Here is a 22,931-nt window from a genome sequence, read left to right as displayed (position 1 = left end):
CTTCCTGTGCCGACGCTCCTCGTCTCAACAACACTGGCGATGTTACCAGGATTGTCCGGCGTGAAATCGAGGCCGCCTATCCGGCTGCGTTCGACTCCAGCCCCTCCAATGCACCTGCAGTCACCGTTTCCCTGATCCAGGCAGTTGTCCGCCAGGAGTTCGCCAACATGGGTATTCACACCATCTGCTCGGCCCATCGCCCTGATCCCCACCCGGCATCTTCGATTCCACCCCGTCCCGCACCTTCTTACCCACCACGTTTCCGCAACCCCTCTGAATGGCGCACTGCAGACGACAAGCCAATTTCTTTTCACTGCCATCGAATTGGGCACATTTCTCGGCACTACCGCAGTCGCTGGAGTTCCCTGAACCAGTCCACGTATACTGCCTACTCTCGCCCCCCAGGTGGCCTTTCTCGTCCCTATGCTGCCCGCTCAGATAATGCCGCCACCTATTCTCCTGCGCCGCACCACCCCTATTCTCGTTCGCCTTCGCCCCAACGACGACAATCTCGCTCTTCCCAGCCCCGTCGTTCCTATTGGCCGACTCCCTTCGGACGCCGCTCCCAGCCGGAAAACTAGACGATGCAGCGCCTCGAGGTGACGCTGCATTGCTCCCTACGCCGCCAGATCCTCTACTGACGTTGCCCACTCATCTGAACCTTCTTGACGTGCAAGTCGACGGTGTTCCTGTATCAGCTCTCATAGACACTGGGGCGCATTTGTAGGTAATGAGCGCGGATCTTCGTAACCGGCTGAGGAAAATAATCACGCCCGCCACGACGCCTGTTGTCCGTGTCGCCGATGGCGGAACAGCCCTCGTAATTGGTACGTGTGCCGCCCGCGTCTCCTTCGCCGATCGCTCAACAATTGTGCTATTCACAGTCATCGCTCACTGTCCCCACGACATCATCCTCGGCCTCGACTTCCTCTCCGCACATTCTGCTCTCATCGATTGCTCCGCCAGTACTCTCCGCCTCGACCTGCCTGTTCTGGATCCCGCTGAACAACACCTTCCTCGCCTCAGTTCCGTCGACTTCGTTCGCTTGCCACCTTCGGCACTGACTTACGTTGGCTTCGTGTCATCCCCACCAGTGCCCGATGGTCACTACATCGCGGCTCCTATGCAAGACGTCCTCCTTACACACGGGATCACACTACCTCATACTATTTTATCTATTACGGCGAATTGCGTCTGCCTGCCAGTGGTCAATTTTGCCTTGACGACACATTGCAAGTGCTGCCACGCGGGATGTCTCTGGCCCAACTTTGCTCATTCGAGGATCACTCTGTAGCATCGATTTCAGTAGACGACAATTCAACCGATCCTCCTCTACCTTCGCAGTCGGCAACTTGTACCATCGCCAACTTACAGAAAATGATTGCACCCGACATGCCGTCCGAGCACGCTCGTGCGCTCTACCGCGTTCTGATTTCCTACCAAGATATTTTTGACTTTAACGATCGTCCTTTGGCCCAAACAACAGCTGTTAAACATCGCATTAATACCGGAGATGCCCCTCCTATTCATCGCCGCCCGTATCGAGTATCACCGGCTGAGCGTCAAGTGATTCACACCAAAGTTCGCAAAATGCTTGCCAAGAACATTATTGAACCGTCATGTAGTCCATGGGCGTCACCGGTTGTGCTGGTAAAAAAGAAGGAGGGCTCATGGCGCTTTTGCGTGGATTATCGGCACCTTAACAGGGTTACCAAAAGGACGTGTATCCCCTAACTCGGATTGATGACGCCTTTCACTGCCTCCACGGTGCTCGCTATTTCTCCTCTATTGACCTTCGCTCCGGCTATTGGCAGATTGCCGTGGACGATCTCGACCGCGAGAAGACTGCCTTTGTAACACCCGACGGTCTTTATCAATTCAAGGTGATGCCGTTCGGCCTATGTAACGCTCCTGCCACTTTTGAACGCATGATGGACTCCCTTCTTCACGGTTTCAAATGGTCCACGTGCCTGTGCTACTTGGACGACGTTATAGTATTCTCGCTACGCACCTCGAGCGCCTCTCAGCAGTCCTGGACGTTTTTCGGCGAGCCGGTCTGCAACTCAACGCATCGAAGTGCCAATTCCGCCGTCGCCAGGTTACCGTCCTTGGACATCTCGTTGACGCGAACGGAGTGCAACCGGACCCAGGCAAGATCCATGCTGTTACGCACTTCCCTGTTCCAAAGTGTGTCAAGGATGTGCGCAGCTTCATCGGCCTTTGCTCGTACTTCCGCCGTTTCGTCAAAAATTTCGCGGCCATAGCACGACCACTAACCGAGCTTTTGAAAAAAGACGCCCCTTTCCAGTGGGGCGATAACGAGGCCTCTGCATTCTCGCTTCTCATCGATCTTCTCACAACGCCTCCCGTTCTGGCTCATTTCTATCCTTCTGCGCCTACCGAAGTCCGTACTGATGCCAGCGGTCACGGAATTGGCGCAGTACTGGCACAACGCCAGCGTGGCCACGGCCGTGTTATCGCTTACGCCAGCAGGCTCCTCTCGCCCGCGGAGCGCAACTATTCCATCACTGAGCGTGAGTGTCTGGCCCTAGTTTGGGCGGTTGCGAAGTTCCGCCCATCCTTATATGGCCGACCCTTTTCCGTTATCACAGACCATCACGCGCTTTGTTGGTTATGCTCATTGAAAGACCCTTCAGGAAGACTTGGTCGCTGGGCCTTACGCCTCCAAGAATATTCGTTCTCTGTCACCTACAAATCTGGCTGACTACACAAGGACGCTGACTGCCTGTCTCGCTACCCGCTAGACGAGCCTGACGACGCCGACAGTAGTACCGCCGACGGCATTTTCTCTGTCTGCCTTCGCTAACATCGCCGATGAGCAGTACCGAGACCTTTCGCTGCGAGTACTCATCGAGCGTCTGCGCTCTACACCTACCGACGCATCCGTTCGCCGATATGTCCTCCAGGGCGGCATTCTGTACCGAAGCAGCTTCCCCCCTGATGGCCCTGATCTTCTTCTTGTCGTGCCAAAACATCTACGACAGACTGTGCTCTTTCAGATGCATGACGCACCCACTGCAGGACATCTTGGCGTAACCCGCACGTACGACCGCGTCCGTCGCCGCTTCTATTGACCTGGTCTTGCTCGCTCCGTCCGACGCTATGTTGCTCCCTGTGATCCCTGCCAGCGTCGGAAAACGCCTCAGGTGCTACCTTCCGGTCATATCCAGCCGATCCCCGTCCCTGTGGAACCGTTTTTTCCTGTTGGATTAGACCTCCTCGGTCCCTTTCCCACGTCATCCTCTGAGAACAAATGGGTAGCCGTCGCAACTGATTACGCCACCCGATACGCTATCACGCGGGCTCTACCTACCAGTTGCGCCACTGACGTCGCGGACTTTCTCTTGCGTGACATTATCTTAGTGCATGGCGCCCCGCGACAGCTGCTTACTGACCGTGGTCGTAACTTCCTCTCGAAAGTTATCGCCGACATTGTGCGTTCCTGCTCTATTCAACACAAGCTGACTACCTCATACCATCCTCAAACCAATGGCCTGACAGAGCGCTTAAACCGTACTCTTACCGACATGCTGTCCAAGTACGTTTCGAAGGACCACCACGACTGGGACTTTGCCCTTCCTTACGTCACCTTTGCTTACAATTCTTCCCGGCACGACACCACCGGATTTTCTCCATTTTATCTACTTTACGGTCGCGAACCGACCTTGCCCCTTGACACGGTACTTCCTCCTGCTGCGACCTCAACAACCGAGTATGCGCGCGACGCCATCGCCCTCGCCGATCATGCACGCCAGCTTGCCCATGCTCGACTGACGGACTCGCAAACCACGCAGCAGCGTCAGTACAACGCCCGCCACCGTGACGTACAGTTTTCGCCTGGTGCACTCGAGCTCCTGTGGTCGCCCTGTCGTCACGTTGGACTTTCCGAAAAGCTCATTTCGCAATACACAGGGCCCTACCGCGTGCTGCGCCATGTGACGCCTGTCACTTATGAAATTGCTCCTGTGAGCTCATCCTCGTCTTCTACTCTGGCGTCTAGTGATGTCGTGCACGTCAGTAGGCTCAAGAGCTACTACACTGCTTCAGAGTCCAGCCTTTAGTCGCTCCGGGACGGCGCTTTTGCCGCCGGGGGTAGTGCTACGGGGTAGTATTCCCAATGACGAAGAGCCGAGCAGGAAGAAGACGAAGACGACGATTGGAAGCTAGCGCGGGCTGTTGCCTCTTGGTCAATTGCGGCCTATTGCCTTGTAAATATACTTGTAAATAGCTTTTCGTCGGTGTCTTCCTACGTAACAGTATCATCAGCGCAGGTTATTTCTCGATAGACAATACAATAATCGCCAAGTAGGTTATTGCACGAAGGAACGTAGGAAGGTAAGTCATTATTGTAAATAAAAAAGAGAAAAGGGCCTAGTACCTTTGCTTGTGGGACCCCAGATTAAACAGCAGTATGCTCTGAATTAACGTTGTTTGCAGACACAAACTGGGAACGGTTAGTAAGAAAGATTTCTAGCCAGTAGAGTACTTTAGAGTTTATGTCAAGCTGGCGCAGTTTGTATAGAAGCAGTTTATGGCATACCTTGTCATATTGTTTAAAAAGTCTTGAAAAATGCAGTCATTTAGAGAGGAACGATCAAGGATGGCATGAAGTTTGTGAGTAAAAGATATTAGTTGGGTTCCACACGAATAGGATTAGCGAGAACCATGTTGTGATGCTGAAAAAAACTTTTATTTTATTCGAGAAAGCTAGCAACGTTTGAAAAGAAAATATGCTCAAGTATTTTTCAAGGAATGCTTGTGAGGGAAAAGGGCCGGTAATTTAATAGTGATTGCTGGTTTTCAAGCTTGACAAGTTGAATCACCTTTCCGATCTTCCATTTAAATGGGAGAGATCCCATGCCCAATGATTGCTGAAGAAGCTTGGTTGATATAATTGATGAATACACAATTGTGGCTTTCAAAAGTTTTGTAGAAATTTCGTCACAGCCGGGTGAAGAGGAAAGCTTTAAGTTAATCATTACATTTTCCACACCGCTAGAAATATTACTGTAGGAAACTTAATGGTGTATTTGGAGCACGAAAATTCTGGCAGTGAGACATCCACGCCATCAGAAAAGTTGCTCGAAAAAAAAAAAACTGCGAAGTGGCACCACCAGAGAAAGAGAGACAGAGGAAAGAGGAAAGGCATGGAGGTTAGCCAGAGGGGAAATCCGGTTCGCTACCCTACGCTGGGGATAGAGGGGAGAGGGGAGGTAATGTGATAACAAAGCAGAGATCAAGAAAAAAAGGAGCACAGACATACAATCACATTCACCACCAGAGCTGTCAATAAGGGTTACTATGTATCAGCCTTGGGATTCACAGAGCGCCAGAACTTTCGCGCATTGATTATCAATACGCATGGTAAAGTATTTTGTTGACAATTGTGCTCGAACTTTTTAACAGAGGTCATGTATTCTTCGGAAGCCTGTTTGTACGATTCCCAGCGCATGTCCCCAGGACGTAACCGGGCTAATCTATAAAGCTGCCTTTATATTGTTTGCTAGTTGCTTGAGGTTAAGATTGCAGCATGGTGCATTGTAAATTAAAATTACATGGTGAAGAGGGATGTATTTGTTGGTTATTTCAGCCATTTTTGCTATAATCATGCTCCAGTTAGATTGAACACTACGGTCGCTGAAGTGGTTAAAGATGTGTCTATATATGTGCAGAGCTCACGGTTATTTGCCCCAAACGTAGCGTTCTTGTAATCTCTAATAAACTTATATATGTTGTTCTTTTAGGTCGTGAAGTGTTGATCGGAAACGTAATGAGTGAATGATCACTTAAGCCAGGCAAGCATGTAATGTTACAAATAAAATCAGGTTCCATTGTTAGCAGCAGATCAAGAATGTTCGACACGGATGGCGTTATTCTAGTAGGTTGCCGGACTAGCTGAGTGAGTGAGTGAAAATGTGGAACACAAGTAAACATTCTGTGCTAATTTGTTGCAAGGGGAAGCCAACGGTGTTCCAGAATGCCAAGCTATGTTAGGGATGTTAAGGTATCCTATTAATAACAGTGGCAAAGTGGGGTACTATGATAGAAGACTGTTAAAGGCATCGTGTAATTCATTTACAAAAGTGCTAGTGTACGAAGGAGAGCGGTAACAAGGTCGTATAAAAAGTTTTTCCTGTGTAATTTCAACTAAAGCCCAAAGCACTTCAAGGTTGTTTGTTCAGTGCGCTGAGAATAAAACATTTTAGGGACCGCTAACAAAACCCCACATCCAGGCCTATTGACGCCATCGCATCGATAAATTGTAAAACTGTCAATGAATGCAAATATTTCAGTGTCGCGAACGTTAGAATATAACCAGGGTTCCGTTAGAGCCACAATGTCAAAAGTACAAGTGTTAATGGTAGAAACGAGACGTGTATTTGGTACACTTACGTTGCAGAAAAGAGCTATTAAAGGTGATGCATGGCATTCACAGCACCTCATGCGTTCCTACGTTGCAGTGTGTGCGTGAAAAATGGCTATCGCCTGTTCGATGAATACAAGCAACAACCGTGTAAGATGCCGTGTCATAAATGAATTGACTTTTATTTATGAACATCTTGTTGCATCGTAATGCAAAACGTGTACCTTCAAAGTGGCTTTTAGCGGATTCGATAAGCCTTTTTGTTAGCAAAATACCTTGCAAAAGCCTTTTTATTAGCATTATACTTTGCCTTCATTCACAGTCACATTAATTATGGCATTGTTTCCTGGGGAAACACCTATAACTGTCATATCTCAGCTATTCAGCACTTATACAAAACCAAGCAATGCGCATTATCACTAACAGTGGGTTTTTCACGATTGCTACTCCTCTATTTCGTGAAAATAACATCCTTGTTGTAACGAACTTGTTCAAATATCATCTAATAATTATGTTTTATAAATAACTTACTAAAGATCTCTCATACCAATTCGTTGATTCGAGGCGCCTCATCAATAACAATAATACCAGGTTTGCACGTAACTCTAATTTTCTATTACCTATGTTTCATTCTAACTATGTAAAAATGACATCATCCTTCGCTGCTATAAAACTGTGGAATGGTTTACCCGTTAGCATTAAGTCTTCATCCTTTCATACATTTAGTCATGCTATTAAGCTGTTGTATATGTGTAACTATGTTTACGTCATTCATTACACTATATTTGTCATTTGTATGTATTGACAGTTTTTTTATGCACTACAGGCTGATATAAATACAATTTGCTTTCATTTATATTATTTTTCTGTGTTGTATTTTCGCGATTGTGTTTGTTTTAGTTAGCTTGCGCTTCATTATTAGATCTCTACATTGTTATTATTAACCGAGGGTCCCATTGCAGTTTTCGACTTTGGGACCCTCGTCTGTATATTGTATCTTACCAATGCATTGTACTAAAGAATAATAAACAAACTAAAACTGAAACTGAATCTTCGGATTTTACGTGCCAAAACCACGATTTCATTGTGAGTGGGGGACTCCGGTTTCGTTTTGATCACCAGGGAATATTTAATCTGCCCGTAATTGACGGTATATAGCCTTTTTTTCCATTTCGCCCCCATCGAAATGCCGCCGGGATTTCATACCGTGAGCTCGTGTATAGAAACGGAACCCCATAGCCCCTAAATACCCGCGGCGGGTAATTCTCAACTTAACCACTGCGCTTGTGCATTTTGTGACCAGGAGAGCTGACGTGTGAAAGAAAGATGGGGACCAGCGGAAAGAGGAGAACAAGCTCGATCCCAAGCGTTGTCATTGAATTTTATTGCGCCAATTTCATTCACATCTGAGAGTACGTTCTTTTTTCTGTATTCACTCGCTGCCGAGCAGCCTTGTCGTGGCAGCCGTGCGAGAGGGTCCTCTCGCGTGCGAAAACAGCGTTCGCAGCGTCACTGCAGGCCGTGTATGTTCCTCTCGTGCCTCGTGGCGCTGCTCCGTTGAGTGAATGCGCTGCCACAAACCCGGCACACGTAAGGCCGCAGCCCCATGTGGGTGAGCATGTGCCTCTGAAGAGCGTCCTTCCTGGCGAAGGACAGCAAGCAGTCGGAGCACACGAACTCGTCCAAGCTCCCGAGGTGCGTCCTGCGGTGACGCGCGAGGTGCGAGGAATTGGCGAAGCGACGGCCGCACACGTCGCAGGCGCGCTCCGAGTTGGCCGGCGAACTCCGGCGGCCAGAGCTTCCTCGGCGGACGGACGCCTCGTCGCCGGGTCTCGCCCTGCGAGATCGCAGACATTTCAGAAAGGCAAGTCAGTATTGACCGCTCCCACAGCACTCACAGTAGGAAATGGACACAACGCGGCAATCATACCGCCGCACTCAATGGTCACGGTTGACCGTGCGCATTGAGCAGCTAAAGTTGACCATGCTCGCGTAGCATGCAGGAATTCTTATCTACGTTGCTGACAGTGAGCATAGTGCGACGACCTGCCAAAGCTGCCTCCCTCCATCGGTCATATGGTTATTCGTACCAAAGGCAGCCTTAATACATGCGTTTGAAATGATTGTTTATGTCCTTGAGCATTTCACGTTTAGCAGGCCGATGCTAATACTCAGAATTTCGAAGTCAATTTGAATACTGCTTGCTATTCTGGCAGATCGCAGTTCCTGACTAGTTCTGAAAGTGGGGGGACAGAGAAATATATATATATATATATATATATATATATATATATATATATATATATATATATATATATATATATATATATATATATATATATATATATATATATATAAAATGTAACGGATACGAAAGGCGCGGACAGGAAGAGAGAAGAGGAAGAGAACGCAGAGTTTGAGCGGCCGGGCTGCGCTACGATCACGCTACGATAATCATCCATCACCTGTAAATAAAACCATTTCTGGTTTTGTGCGGGAAGGTGCGGGGTACTCGACCCCGCACCCGAAGACGGAGGCTGAAGCAGAAGTTCTTCGATGGAGCCGTCGCCTTGCTGGACTCCCACCGAATCTACTGGAGTTGAATAGGTCCCACGACGCAGACAAACAACGGCCCATTCCAACAGATGCGCCGACAAGTTCCGTTCTACAACTGAGAGATGCGCGTCCCTTCGCCGGAATATCCGACGAAGACGTCGAGGAATGGCTCAACCATTATCACCCGGTGAGTGCCGCCAACAAGTGGAACAGCGCTTCTCAGCTTTCGAACGTTGTGTTCTTTCTAACAGATACTGCGTTGTTGTGGTTCGACAATCACGAGGAAACGTTTACAACATGGGGAAGATTTGTTTCCGGAGTCAAAGAGTGATTCGGCGACTCTGCGACGAAAAAGAAAAGGGCAGAACAGACGCTACTGCAACGTGCGCAAGTGCCAGGCGAAACCTGCACGACCTACATTGAGCAGTCATGGTTGGCAGTCAACCTCAGCAGTCATGGAGGCATTACGGAATCAGGGTGTACACGAGCCGTATGTAAAAATACTGAAAGATATCTATAGCGCATCCACAGCCACCGCAGTCCTCCATAAAGCAAGCAGCAAAATCCCAATAAAGAAAGGCGTCAGGCAGGGAGATACGATCTCTCCAATGCTATTCACAGCGTGCTTACAGGAGGTATTCAGAGACCTGGATTGGGAAGAATTGGGGATAAGAGTTAATGGAGAATACCTTAGTAACTTACGATTCGCTGATGATATTGCCTTGCTTATTAACTCAGGGGACCAACTGCAATGCATGCTCACTGACCTGGAGAGGCAAAGCCGAAGGGTGGGTCTAAAAATTAATCTGCAGAAAACTAAAGTAATGTTTAACAGTCTCGGAAGAGAACAGCAGTTTACGATAGGTAGTGAGGCACTGGAAGTCGTAAGGGAATACATCTACTTAGGGCAGGTAGTGACGGCGGATCCGGATCATGAGACGGAAATAATCAGAAGAATAGAATGGGCTGGGGTGCGTTTGGCAGGCATTCCCAGATCATGAACAGCAGGTTGCCATTATCCCTCAAGAGAAAAGTATATAATAGCTGTGTCTTGCCAGTACTCACCTATGGGGCAGAAACCTGGAGGCTTACGATAAGGGTTCTACTCAAATTGAGGACGACGCAACGAGCTATGGAATGAAGACTGATAGGTGTAACGTTAAGGGATAAGAAAAGAGCAGATTGGGTGAGGGAACAAACGCGAGTTAATGACATCTTAGTTGAAATCAAGAAAAAGAAATGGGCATGGGCAGGACATGTAATGAGGAGGGAAGATAACCGATGGTCATTAAGGGTTACGGAGTGGATCCCAAGGGAAGGGAAGCGTAGCAGGGGCGGCAGAAAGTTAGGTGGGCGAATGAGATTAAGAAGTTTGCAGGGACGGCGTGGCCACAATTAGTACATGACCGGGGTTGTTGGAGAAGTATGGGAGAGGCCTTTGCCCTGCAGTGGGCGTAACCAGGCTGATGACGACATTGAGGCGGTAATAAAACTGTGTAGGATGGTGGACTCTGGAATGTCTGAGGAAGACAAAGTCGGGCACATCCTGAAAGGAATTGTCGAGGACGTTTATAATTTCCTCATCGCAAAGGACAACCTGGCTTCCGTCGCTGACATCATTCGGCACTGTCGTACTTTCGAGCAACTGAAGACGAAGCGCATCACACGGAAGTTTGGCAGGCTAGCCAACGTGACGACAGCTGCAAGCGTGGACAGCAACCAGCCCCTCGATCTGGCATCAACGATACGACAAATAGTTCGGGAAGAGCTCAGCCTGCACGCGCAAGTGACACATTAAGGTACTCATAGCTTCCGCCTACCAACAGATTTCGAGCCAAACGTGGCGTCCTTCTCCCCGTATCCTGCGGCGAGGGGCACTGAGGATTATGAACTCGCTCTCCGACAGCAGCCACGTCTCTACGACAGAGGCCCTACTTACGACGCTCGGCCACAACGAGAGCAGCCGCGTTTTCACCCCCGAGGCCCTGTGACTTCTGTCAGGCCGCGACAAGAACAGCACCGACCCTACTACCACGACGCGACTTATGAACGACATAACAGATTTAAGCGAGCAGCAGAGACACGTTATTCACATGACAACGAACTTCGTCGCCGCCCGCAGCAGCCAAGCATTTGATTCGAGGAAGATGCTGTGCACCGCGACCCTCCCGTGTGCTACAACTGCGGTTCTACAGGCCATATATCTCGGTATTGTCGCCAAGGCCATCAATCACGAAGGACGCAACCGATGTTCTCGCCACCCAGAACCCGTACTTCATATGACTTGCGGACGACCGATTTGGTTCCAATGGACCACTTCTCACACGAGACCAGACGCACCGATTCACCAGCATCTGACCGGAGTTTGACGCCACCAAATAGCCGTCTCCGTCGCTCTCCGTCCCCTCGGCGCCGTTCTTCGTCACCGCAGCCGGGAAACTAGCATCCGCGGCCAATGGAGGTGTGGTCGCCGGACGGTCTTTTCAAGAAATACTTCTGCCTGTTGTGATGTTCAAAAACAAAGTGAATGTCTCGATTGACGGAATACTGACTATGGCGTTAGTTGATACTGGGGCGACTTTGTCTGTGATGAGCCTCGCTTTCAAAAACCGTCTAGGCCACAAAGTTATGTTTTCTTGGAACGACGGTATTACCTTTCATGGAGTAGGCGGCGAGTGGCTTCAACTCCTTGGTGTTTGTGCTGTGAGTGTTTTGTTGGCTGGGAAAGTGTTTGTGTCAGAATTCCTTTTTCTTTCTCGTTGTTCGCACGATGTTATTCTTGGTATAGATTTTCTTGAACAGTGCGGCTCTTCCGTGGACTGTGGTTGTGGCGAAATATCATTGAACAAGTTATTTATATCAGCACTGTCCGAACAAAGCTCGGGCGGTGAAGGCAGGGACACAGGCACTCTCAGTGTTCTTGATGAAGTGATTGCACCATCGTGGTACCTGACGCCCGTTCGTGTTTCTGCAACTACTGTTGATGCTGATTGTGTTGACCTTGTAGTTAGGCCTCTCCGCATAACCTGTGCTAAAAAGATATACTTGTGCCCTGCTCTGTCGTGTGCATGACGAAAGGAGTCCCCACATTGTGTGCGCTGAACTGTTCCGCCACGCCGGTTGTCCTACCTCGCGGTATGAAAATCGCTCTCTTCGATAAAGCCGCATGTAGCTCAATAGTGGCACTAACTACGGACGTTTCTACAGCTTGCTCTCCTTGCGATAATCGCCATTCTGAAGAGCTAATGCTCAGCATGATCAGCAAGGCTCTCGGCACATCGGTACGGCAAGCACCATGGTACAGGTCCTTGCCAGACATGAGGCCGCATTGGACTTCACGCATGGAGATGCACCCCTTCATTTACCGTCGTCCCGCGCTCGTCACAGAATAGATACCGGCTCAGCACACCCCACCCGCCGGCAGCCCTACCGAGTGTCATAGTCCGAGCGCAAAGTTATTGCAGAGCAAGTCAAGGAGATGATGAACAAAGGTGTCGTTCAAGAGTCGTCTAGTCCATGGGCAGCCCCAGTAATCCTGGTGCGAAAAAAAGATGGCTCCTGGAGATTCTGCGTGGACTACAGACATACGCAGTGACTAAGGATGTATATCCACTACCGCGAATCGATGACGTCATTGATTGCTTACACGCTGCTTCTTCTCAACACTTGATTTGCGATCGGGGTATTGGCAAATATCTATGGACCTTGCCGACAAGGAAAAGGCCGCTTTCGTGACTCCAGATGGCCTATTCGAATTTAATGTTATGCCTTTTGGCCTTTGCAGTGCTCCTGCCACCTTTGAAAGATTCATGGACACAGTACTATGTGGTCTAAAGTGGGAGATATGCATGTGTTTCCTCTATGATGGTGTAATCTTTGGCCGCACGTTTGAAGAACATAACGAACGCCTCAGCCTCGTTCTCGACTGCATTGAGAAAGTTGGACTGGTTCTAAACTAAAAAAAGTGTTGGTTCGGCGAACGTCAAACACTGGTCCTGGGACACTTAGTCGACAAGGATGGCGTCAGACCTGATCCTCGTAAGATTGAAGCGGTGAGCTCCTTCAAGCCACCGCAGTCAGCACGAGAACTCCGCTCATTCATAGGCCTATGTTCGTATTTTTGTCGTTTTATTCCCCGGTTTGCCGACATAGTTTACCCATTGACAAGTATTTTGCGACAAAATGCATCCTTCAATTAGACACCAGAATGTGACGCATCATTCTCTCAGCTGAAGTTTATACTAACGTCACCACCCCTCTTGCGTCACTTCGATCCATCTTGCCCGACTGAAGTTCACACTGATGCTAGTGGAATCGGGATAGGAGCGGTGCTTGTACAACGTCACAGTGGCGCAGAACATGTTGTCGCATATTCCAGCCGTTGCCTGAGCAAATCTGAACGCAATTATACGGTTACGGAACAGGAATGCCTGGCAACCGTTTTCGCCATACAAAAGTTTCGGTGTTATCTTTACGGTAGACCATTCAAGATTATCACCGACCACGATTATTTATGCTGGCTGATCGGTTTGCGTGATCCCTCTGGTCGCCTCGCACGTTGGGCGCTGCGCCTCCAGGAATACGACTTTGTGGTATCGTACAAGAGTGGCCATCATCACGCTGACGCAGACTGCCTCTCTCGGATTTCTCTTGCGACTACCGACTGCGATGCTGAGAATTTTGATGACTGCCTCGCTGCTGTTACTTCTGCGTTCCCTGACGCGGCAGACTTTGAGCGAGAACAACGGAATCATGTTACCCTCGATCCGCTTTTTGTCGCCGCCCGCACTTCTAATGGCAGCGGTCGCTTTACTGTCCGTGATAAATTGCTCTACATAACTCATTGCTCCGGGCATGGAGCGCGTTTTCTGCTTGTTGTCCCCGAGAGTCTCCGCTTCGCCGTTCTACGCGCCATGCATGACGATGTGACATCCGGCCATTTCGGCTTCGTGCGAACGCTGCACCGCACCCAGAAGCGCTTTTGCTGGCCCAGGATGTACGAAACAACCAAGCGCTATGTCGCTAGTTGTGAAAGGTTACAACGTCACAAGCGACCGGCCACCGCAGCCCCGGGTCCCCTTCGGCCATTGACACCACCCAGTACGCCGTTCGCGCAAGTAGGCATTGACCTTTTGGGCCTGTTCCCGTTATCTAACAACAAGAACCGTTGAATAATTGTCTGCGTAGACCATCTTATACGGTATGCACAAACTGCAGCCATACCGTCTTCTACCGCTGCTTGCGTGGCGGTCTTCTTGCTGCGTTTCCTGGTCCTTCGTCATGGCCCACCACGTGTCATCATCAGCGACCATGGTCGCCAGTTCATTGCTGATGCCATTGAAGAGTTACTTCGTTTGTGCACTTCACAGTTCCGTCATTCCACGCCATATCATCCACAGACCAATGGCCTCGTTGAAAGGACGAACAGAACGCTGACCAACATGCTTGCCATGTACGTCTCCTCCACTCATAAGAACTGGGACGACGTGCTTCCATTCATCACTTACGCATACAACACGGCGAAACACGAAAACAGGAACTATAGCCCATTTCATCTCCTGTATGCAAGGTTACCGCGAAGCCCTCTGGACACTTTCTTACCCTTCGTAGTGCACAGTGACGATTCTGTATCGAAGGCTTTGTGTCTTGCCGAAGAAGCCTGTCGAATAGCTCGTCTTCGTACTCTGGCCTCGCAAAGTCGTTCAAAAGAGCGATACGACGACCGTCACGTACAAGTATTGTTGGAAGAAGGTGACTTGGTTCTTCTTTGGACACCGCAAATCAAGCGTGGATTGGGCCAAAAGTTCTTGTCACAATATTCAGGCCCATTTGTAGTCGTGGACAGCCTGAGCGAACTCACTTACGTCATAGATCGCCTCCTGTGCAATGGTCGGCGATCAAGCAGAACTCAGCTAACTCATATTGCTCGCCTCAAGCCTTTCTACCCTGCTTGTCCATCCTGACTCGCCCAGCGGGCTTCGTCTGCTTGCGGGGAAATGTAACGGATACGAAAGGCGCGGACAAGAAGAGAGAAGGGAAGACGAAGAGAACGAAGAGTTTCAGAGGCCGGGGTGCGCTCTACAATTACGTTACGATCATCATCCATCGCCTGTAAATAAAACCATTTCTTCGAAACTCTTCGAAACAATATATATATATATATATATATATACTGTCACGTGGAAGCGACGGTAAAGACCACAGTAGTACCACTATGCAATACGAAACTAACTTTTGCTGGCTGAACCTGCGGCCAAATAATAGGCTACACTTAAGAACGGCGACAATGGAACACACAGTCGGCGATCGCCGAAATCTAATCTACCGGTCAAGCGAGTCGGCTTTCATACACTAGCCATCGAACGTTCTAGAGTAATTTCTGGTGCCCACGTGTCTTCCAGAAAGGTCTACACCACTCGACACGGGTATACATGCAATCACATTACACAAGGTTCGGTGGAAACAAGAAGTGGATAGAACAATAGATAACATTCCAGAAACTTCTGAAACATGCACGCGCGTCCCTCACTGAGCGATAACATTCGTTAGACGGTGAAAAACGCTGATCCCAAAAAGATAATTACACGTGTCAATGCCTCCCTCTCAAAAAGCATCGTCCCGCTGCTACAAATCCAACAGGAGGGCGAAACATAAAAGGTCACTTATCAAAGCAACAAAGTCCAAAGCAACGCAGTCCAAAAAAAAAAGAAGTGCAAAGGTCAGTGAGAAGTCCCAGAGTTCACAAGCGCTTGCTGAAGACTTAAGCCGCACAACGTGGAGTAACACAGGTCGTGAGCGGCCGGCTGTGATAGCGATGTGACGTCTGGTACGGCCTCATAGTCCAGTGTGCCAATGCCTCGGCTGATCTTGTAGGTCCGAAATAGCGGTGGAAAAGCTTTTCGCTAAGTCCTCGACCGCGTATCGGGGTCCAAACCAAAACATGGTCGCCGGGCTCGTACTCCACGAAGCGTCGTCGAAGTTTGTAGTGTCGGCTGACGGTCCTTTGCTGGTTCTTGATACCCAGGCGGGCGAGCTGTCCGGCTTCTTCGGCGCGCTGGAAATAAGTGGCAACGCAAATATTCTCTTCGTCGGTGACGTGTGGCGACATGGCGTCGAGAGTCGCCCTAGGGTTCCTGCCATAGACCAGAATGAAAGGCGACATTTGAGTTCTTTCTTGGCTGCCGTGTTTTAAGCGAAGTTTACGTATGGCAGGACGCCATCCCACGACTTGTGTTGGACGTCAACGTACCCTGCAAGCACGTCGACGAGGGTCTTATTCAGGAGCTCCGTAATACCACTGTCTGCGGGTGATAGGCAGTTGTCGTCCTGTGGCTTCCCGGGCAGTATTGCAGAATGCCTTGGGTGAGTTCCGCTGTAAAGGCCCGTGATGCGGATTTCTGGGCGCCATGTCCCTGTACGATTTTCTCGACAAGGAATTTAGCCACTTCAGCTGCGCTACCTTTCGGCGAAGCTTTCGTTTCAGCAAAACGGTGATGTAGTCCGTCGCCACAACGATCCACTTATTTCCGGATGTTGACGTCAGAAAGGGGCCCAACAAGTCCATCCCAATCTGCTGAATTGGTTGGCAAGGAGGCTTGATCGGCTGTAGTAATCCTGCTGGCCTTGTCGGTGGTGTCTTGCCTCGCTGACACTCTCGGCATGTATTGACGTAACGAGCGACGTCGGCGGTAAGGCGCGCCCAGCAATACTTTTCCTGTATTCTCGATAGCGTTGGAGAAATCCCAAACTGCCCGGCGGTCGGATCGTCATGCAGGGCGTGCTATACTTCTGGACGCATCGCTGAGGGAACAAAAATAAGGTAGTTAGCGCTGACTACTGAGAATTTATTCGTCACGAGTAGGTTGATTTGTAGCGAGAACGAAGAAAATCGTCGCCTAAATGCCCTAGGGACAACGTTTGTCTTCCATTCCAAATACTCGACGATGCTTTTTAGCTTCGGGTCTGTTCGTTGCTGTTCAGGGAAGTCTTCCGAGCTTATAATTCCAAGGAAGCCGTCGTCATCCTCGCCATGTTACGGCGGCGGGTCATTCGAGGCGCGTGATAGGCAATCGGCATCAGAGTGTTTTCGCCCGGACTTGTAGATAACAGTGATGTCATGTTCTTGCTCTCTGAGGATCCACTGTGCCAGCCATACTGAAGGGTCCTTTAAGTGCGCTAGCCAACACAACGCGTAATGGTCGCTGACAACTTTGAATGGCCTTCCATATATGTAAGGGCAGGATTTTGCTGAAGCCCAAATGATAGCGAGGCATTCCTTTTCGGTTATAGAATAATTGACTTCCGCTTTTGACAGCGACCACCTAGCGTAGGCTATCATCCGTTCGAGTCCGCCTTTCCTCTCGACTAGAACGGGAGAAAGGCCTAGGCTACTGGCGACAGTGTGGATTTCGGTATCGGCGTCCTCGTCGAAGTGTACAAGTACCGGCGACGACTGCATGCGTCGTTCGCGTTCTTGAAATGCATCGGCCTGAGGCGTTTTCCAATTGAACTCGACATCACGTTTGGTTAGGTGTCGCAACGGTTCTGCGATGCGTGAAAAGTCGTGGACAAGGCGGCTGCAGTAGGCACACATGCCAAGTAATCTACGCCCTGCTTTCTTGGCGAAGGTCTCCCGGAACTTTGTGATGGTAGTTCTTTTCTGCAGGTCGGGACGGGCTCCAGATTTGCTGATGACGTGGCCGAGGAACAGAGCTTATCGTAAGCAAAGCGACACTTTTCCTGATTCAGAGCAAGCCCTGATGACTTGATCGCCTCTAGTACTGTTGCAAGCCGCTTAAGCTGACCATCAAATTTGCGGCGAAGACGACAACGTCATCTGAGTATACAAAACAGGTCTGCCGCTTCAGTCCTGTTAACAAAGTCTCCATCACGCGCTCGAACGTTGCAGGCGCCGAGCACAGTCCAAATGGCATAGCCTTGAACTCATAGAGGCCGTCTGGCGTGATGAAGGCGGTGTTTCCGCAATCTCTCTCGTCCACTTCTAGTTGCCACTAGCCAGACTTGAGGTCCATCGACGAGAAATATTTAGCCTTTTAGATCCGATCCAACACGTCGTCTATTTGTACAAGGGGGCATACGTCCTTCGTGATCTTGTTCAGTCGACGATAATCGACGCAGAAATGTAGGGTTCTGTCCTTTTTCTTCAACAAGACTACAGGAGATGCGCACGGCTTTTCGATGGCTGAATGATGTCGTCGTGCAGCGTTTGGTCGACCTACTGCCTAATAGCTTCACGTTATCGCGTCGAAACTCGATAAGGGCTCTGGCGGAGTGATCGAGCGCATTCTTCGGTTATTATGGGATGCTTTGCAACTGGTGTTTGTCGAACCCTCTTTGACGTCAAAAAGGCGCCTTTGAATTTCGGCAACTGAGGCCACTTCACTTGACGCTGCGAACTTGGGTACAACTTCTGCAGCTCTTCGCATACGACCACTCTGATAGTCTCGCACAGATTGTGGGTGGCCAGTGATTGAACTCTGGCGTAGTTTGTAGTGTTCCTGCGGCATGTTAATGGCCTGTTCCACAATTCCAGTGTCCTCTCGATGCTGGTGGCCTCGCGAAGAAACTCGTCGACGATCTTCGCATCATTCCGGCGAAAAGTTCTTCCTTCGCACCATGCATGAGTAGACGGACTTTCTTCTCACCAGACATTTCCGGGTCGGCGTGAGGGAATAGACGGCTCATGCCCTCCGTGAAGATCACGATGTTCACATTAGGCAGCTGCACTCAGCTTTCTAGTAGAGCTTGGGCTCGTTCTCGGCGTACGACGCTTGTGAATGTCTGCAGAAACCCGCCTCGGAACACGTCCCACGTCGTTAAGGTGGTTTCTCGCTTCTCGAACCACGTCATGGCAGCGTCTTCCAATGCGAAACCGACATGTCGTAGTTTGTCGTCGCTGTTTCAGATGTTACATGTAGAGACCCTCTCATGCCTCTCAAGTCAGCTTTCCGGATCCTCAAATGTTGAACCGCGGAACATCGGAGGCTCCCTGGGCTGCTGCAGCACGATGGGGGACGCTGGGTCTGCTATAGTGGTTGGCTTGGCGACGATCTTCCTAGTCATCTCCGGCAAAAGTCCGTGCTCCGGGGGCAGTCCTCGGAGCCCCCTGCTCCCTCGCTGGTTCTTGGCAAAGTTAGTGTTGTCATCCGCGTTCGGGCTTGGGTCACGGCTTTGTGGGGGCGTGCGGTACATGAACGCAAAAACCCTAACACCTCCACCAGACATCACGTGGTAGTGACGGTAAAGAACACAGTAGTAATACTATTACGGAAGGATGAACGAAGAGAGAGGAAGAAGATCGAGAGAGGCTGGCTGCTGCGTGTTGTTGGTGGTCAGCCATCTTAACTACTCTGACTGATCATGTATATATATTGCAAATACAGTATTTCTCTACTCCCAACATCCCCGTAACATCAACATAATAAAGGGCGGTATGGGGTACCACGACTGGAAACAGAGCTCCGTAGTGGACGTCGCATCACTGTCTGAACCATGAATGACGGTGAGCACGCTGGATAAACGTCGTTGCCGCCTCCAACGTCACCGTCACCAGCTACGTCGCTGTCACCTTAGGTTTTGGTTGTGCAACCCAAGGATCCTGGACCTTTCTGCGGGACCGATGGCGCCGACGTTGAAGAGTGGATAGCTATGTCGAACGCGCAAGTGGAATCAACAGATGGGACCCTACGCTTATACTAGCTAACTTGTTCTACCTAAGAGGCAAAGCAAAGGTGTGGTACGAAAACCATGAAGAGGAGTTAATCAGCTGGGACCAATGCAAAGAGAAGTTGACAGAGTTGTTTGGCAAACGAGCCAGCCGTAAGATTGCCGAAAAGCAGCAACTGGCGTCCCGTGCCCAATCCCCCACGGAATCCATTGTCTCGTACATCCAGGACGTGCTGACGCTTTGTCGTAGAGCCGATCACGACATGACAGAAGCTGAGAAAGTCGGGCACGTGCTTGAGGGAATTGCTGACGAATCCTTTAATCTGCTCGTGTGCAAAAGCTGCTCTACAGTTGATGCTATAGCATTCAAGAGTGCCGACAATTGAAGCAGGCCAAAAGCCGACGCGTGTTGCAACCATTGGCCGGACTTCCCAATACCTCCGCAACGTCGACGTGTGAAGATCAACCCGCACAGGAGCATGCGTCGCCATCAGAGGACGTGGCGCGAATCGTTCGACGTGAACTGGATGCGATGGCACCCGCAGCTTTCTGTTCGCGTAGCCCTGATGCTAACACTTTTTCAGTTCACCTCGTACAAGCCATCGTTGGTTTGCATTGTGTCTGTGCTGTCGCCAATCCCAGTGCTAACGAACGCCCTTCTACTATTTTCGCTGCACCCCGACGCTTCTCCGCATTATCGCAACCCGACTTGGTGGAGAAATACGGACGACCAACCGATATGTTTCGCCTGTCGACGCATTGATCATGCCGCCGTATACTGTCGCAACTCGTGGCTCCCAACACCTAGCAGGCCGACCAACCTGAGCCGTTTTGGTAAAAATGCCCACAATGTTTCGACCACTGCCGAGTCTAAGAGCGCCGACAACTCTGTTATGAACCCGTGGTACAGTCACTCACTATCGCCACGCGGACAACAGTCTCGTTCACCGCAAACACGTCACCCATCTTCCCGTTCGCAGCAGCAGCCACGTCGCCTTTCGTCTCCTGTGGTTTTTGGCCGCACCCTTTTGGAAAACTGAGAAATGTAACCCTCAGAGGTGGTGCTGCATTGCCTACCACTGCAGTGGGTACACTCTGTCTGTGGCCACAAGGAGCAGTGTAATTGAAGTTAAAATAGATGGCATACCTGTCCAAGCACTCGTCAAGACTGGAGCCCATGTCTCTATGATGAGTGCCGGTATACGTAGACGTTTAAAGAAGGTCCTCACCCGAGCGCCGCCAGAGTGCTGTGTGTGGCCGATGGCGGCGTGCTGGATGTTCTTGGGATGTGTTCTACGCGTTTAAGTATAGCTGGGCGCCTTATTCCTGTTCTCTTTGCTGTGGTCGACAATTGCCCTCATGACGTTATCTTTGAATTGGACTTTTTATCCACTCATTCTGCCCTAATATGCTGCGCGACCACCGTTCTTCAGTTAGAACTGCCTCAACTCACCGATGCTCGAAGCATCGCCCCACCGCACTTGTGCTCCCTTCACGGTGTGCTTCTGTCCCCCGAGGTAGTTACCTACGTCACGTTGACCGCCCAGCCACAGGTTGCTGAAGGTGAATATATCCTTCGCTCCATTATCCACGTGCTTTTGAATGGGAGCGTTGCTTTTCCGCATACGCTGGTCACGGTTACTAATAACGACGTCCTTCTACCACTTCTGAATTTCAGCCTGTGCCCTCAAGTGATTCCGGCCGGCATGTTCTTGGAAAGCGTTTCTAGTGGCTCCGAATTTGACATTGAGGGTCTGGATTCCGAGAGTAGCTTGTTAGCGCCAATTGCAGCTCACAGCTCTGGTACCTTAACGGGTGTCTTCGCGAAAATGATTGCACCTGACCTCAGCCGTACACAGGCCACGGACATACGTCTCCAGCTTGAATCATACAGTTACATCTGTGATTTCTGCGACAGGCCTTTAGGCCAAAAATCTCTTCTTCACCACCGTATAAATATTCGAGACACGAATCCTATTCGTCCAATCAGTCCTCCAATCTGAAGTGGACAAAATGTTCCACCAAGGGGCCATCAAGCCATCAGCCAGCCCTTGGGCTTCGCCTGTCGTACTTTTGGAAAAGTAGTATGCTAGCTGGCATTTCTGCATCCATTATCGCCACTTTTTTTAATATATGGGGTTTCAGGTGCCAAAACCACTTTCTGAATATGAGGCACGCCGTATTGGGTGACTCCGGCAATTTTGACCATCTGGGGTTCTTTAGCGTGCACCTAAATCTAAGTACACGGGTGTTTTCGCATTTCGCCCCCATCGAAATGTGGCCGCCATGGCTGGGATTCGATCCCGCGACCTCGTGCTCAGCAGCCTAACACCATAGCCACTGAGCAACCACGGCGGGTTATCACCACTTAAACAAGATCACGCAAAAAGACGTCTACCGATTACCACGCATCGATTACGCCTTGGACTGCTTGCACGGAGCTAAATACATCTCGTCCATCGATCTTCGATCCGGCTACTGACAGACTTCAGTTGAAGAAATGGACCGCGAGAAGACGTAAAAGACAGCCTTCATCACGCCGGATGGCTTATATCAGTTCAAACTCATGCCTTTTGGCCTATGCAATGCTCCTGCGATATTTGAACATATGATGGACTCTCTTCTGTGAGACTACAAAGGAACCACCGGTCTTTGTTACCTTGACGACGTTATTGTTTATTCTCCCAAGTTCGGCAGCGACATTACCCGACTCGCTGCCATTCTTGCGGTCTTCCGAAAAGCCGGCCTCCAACTGAACTCCACGAAGTGTCAATTCTGGCGCCGTCAGATTAACATGTTGGGACACCTCGTTGAAGCATCCGGTGTCCAACCATATTCAGAAAAAGCTCTCACCATACGCTGTTTCCATGTGCCACGTTCTGCTTCTGACGTGCGCTGCTTCGTCGGCCTGGGTTTTAATTTCGCCGTTTCGTCAAAAACTTCGCCAACGTTCCTCGGCCTTTGACAGATATTCTAAAGACGAACATGCCATTCTCGTGGGGCTCGGAGGAGGCTGACGCGTTCGTCGCTCGCATCGGGTTTCTGACCACCCCTCTCACACTTGCCCACTTTGACACATCTGCGCAAACTAAAGTTCCCACTGACGCAAGCAGCCACGGCATTGGCGCTGTTCTCGCCCAACAGCAGAATGGTACTGAGTGCGTGATAGATTACGCCAGCCGCCTCCCGAGAGAAATTCCTTTATCACCGAGCGGGAGTGCTTGGCTTTAGTTTGGGCTGTCGCTAAGTTCCGGGCATATTTGTACGGCCACACGTTTTCGGGTCGTTACAGACCACCACGCAC

General features: G+C 50.0%; 1 protein-coding gene across 1 annotated transcript in view; it reads right to left on the bottom strand.

Moving 5' to 3' along the window:
* Positions 1-7,726: 7,726 nt before the first annotated feature.
* Positions 7,727-22,931, bottom strand: part of LOC139051959 (zinc finger protein 771-like) — a 49,377-nt gene continuing 34,172 nt past the window's right edge. The window contains exon 3 of the mRNA XM_070529017.1: positions 7,727-8,222. Within this exon, the coding sequence (XP_070385118.1) occupies positions 7,895-8,222 (328 nt within the window). The 3' untranslated portion in view covers positions 7,727-7,894. The remainder of the gene's footprint in view (positions 8,223-22,931) is intronic.

Source organism: Dermacentor albipictus, unplaced genomic scaffold (assembly GCF_038994185.2).
Source record: "Dermacentor albipictus isolate Rhodes 1998 colony unplaced genomic scaffold, USDA_Dalb.pri_finalv2 scaffold_16, whole genome shotgun sequence".
NCBI classification, from domain to species: Eukaryota; Metazoa; Arthropoda; class Arachnida; order Ixodida; family Ixodidae; genus Dermacentor; species Dermacentor albipictus.
Note: the sequence above shows the minus strand (reverse complement) of the source record. Positions and strands in the feature narration are given on the sequence as shown.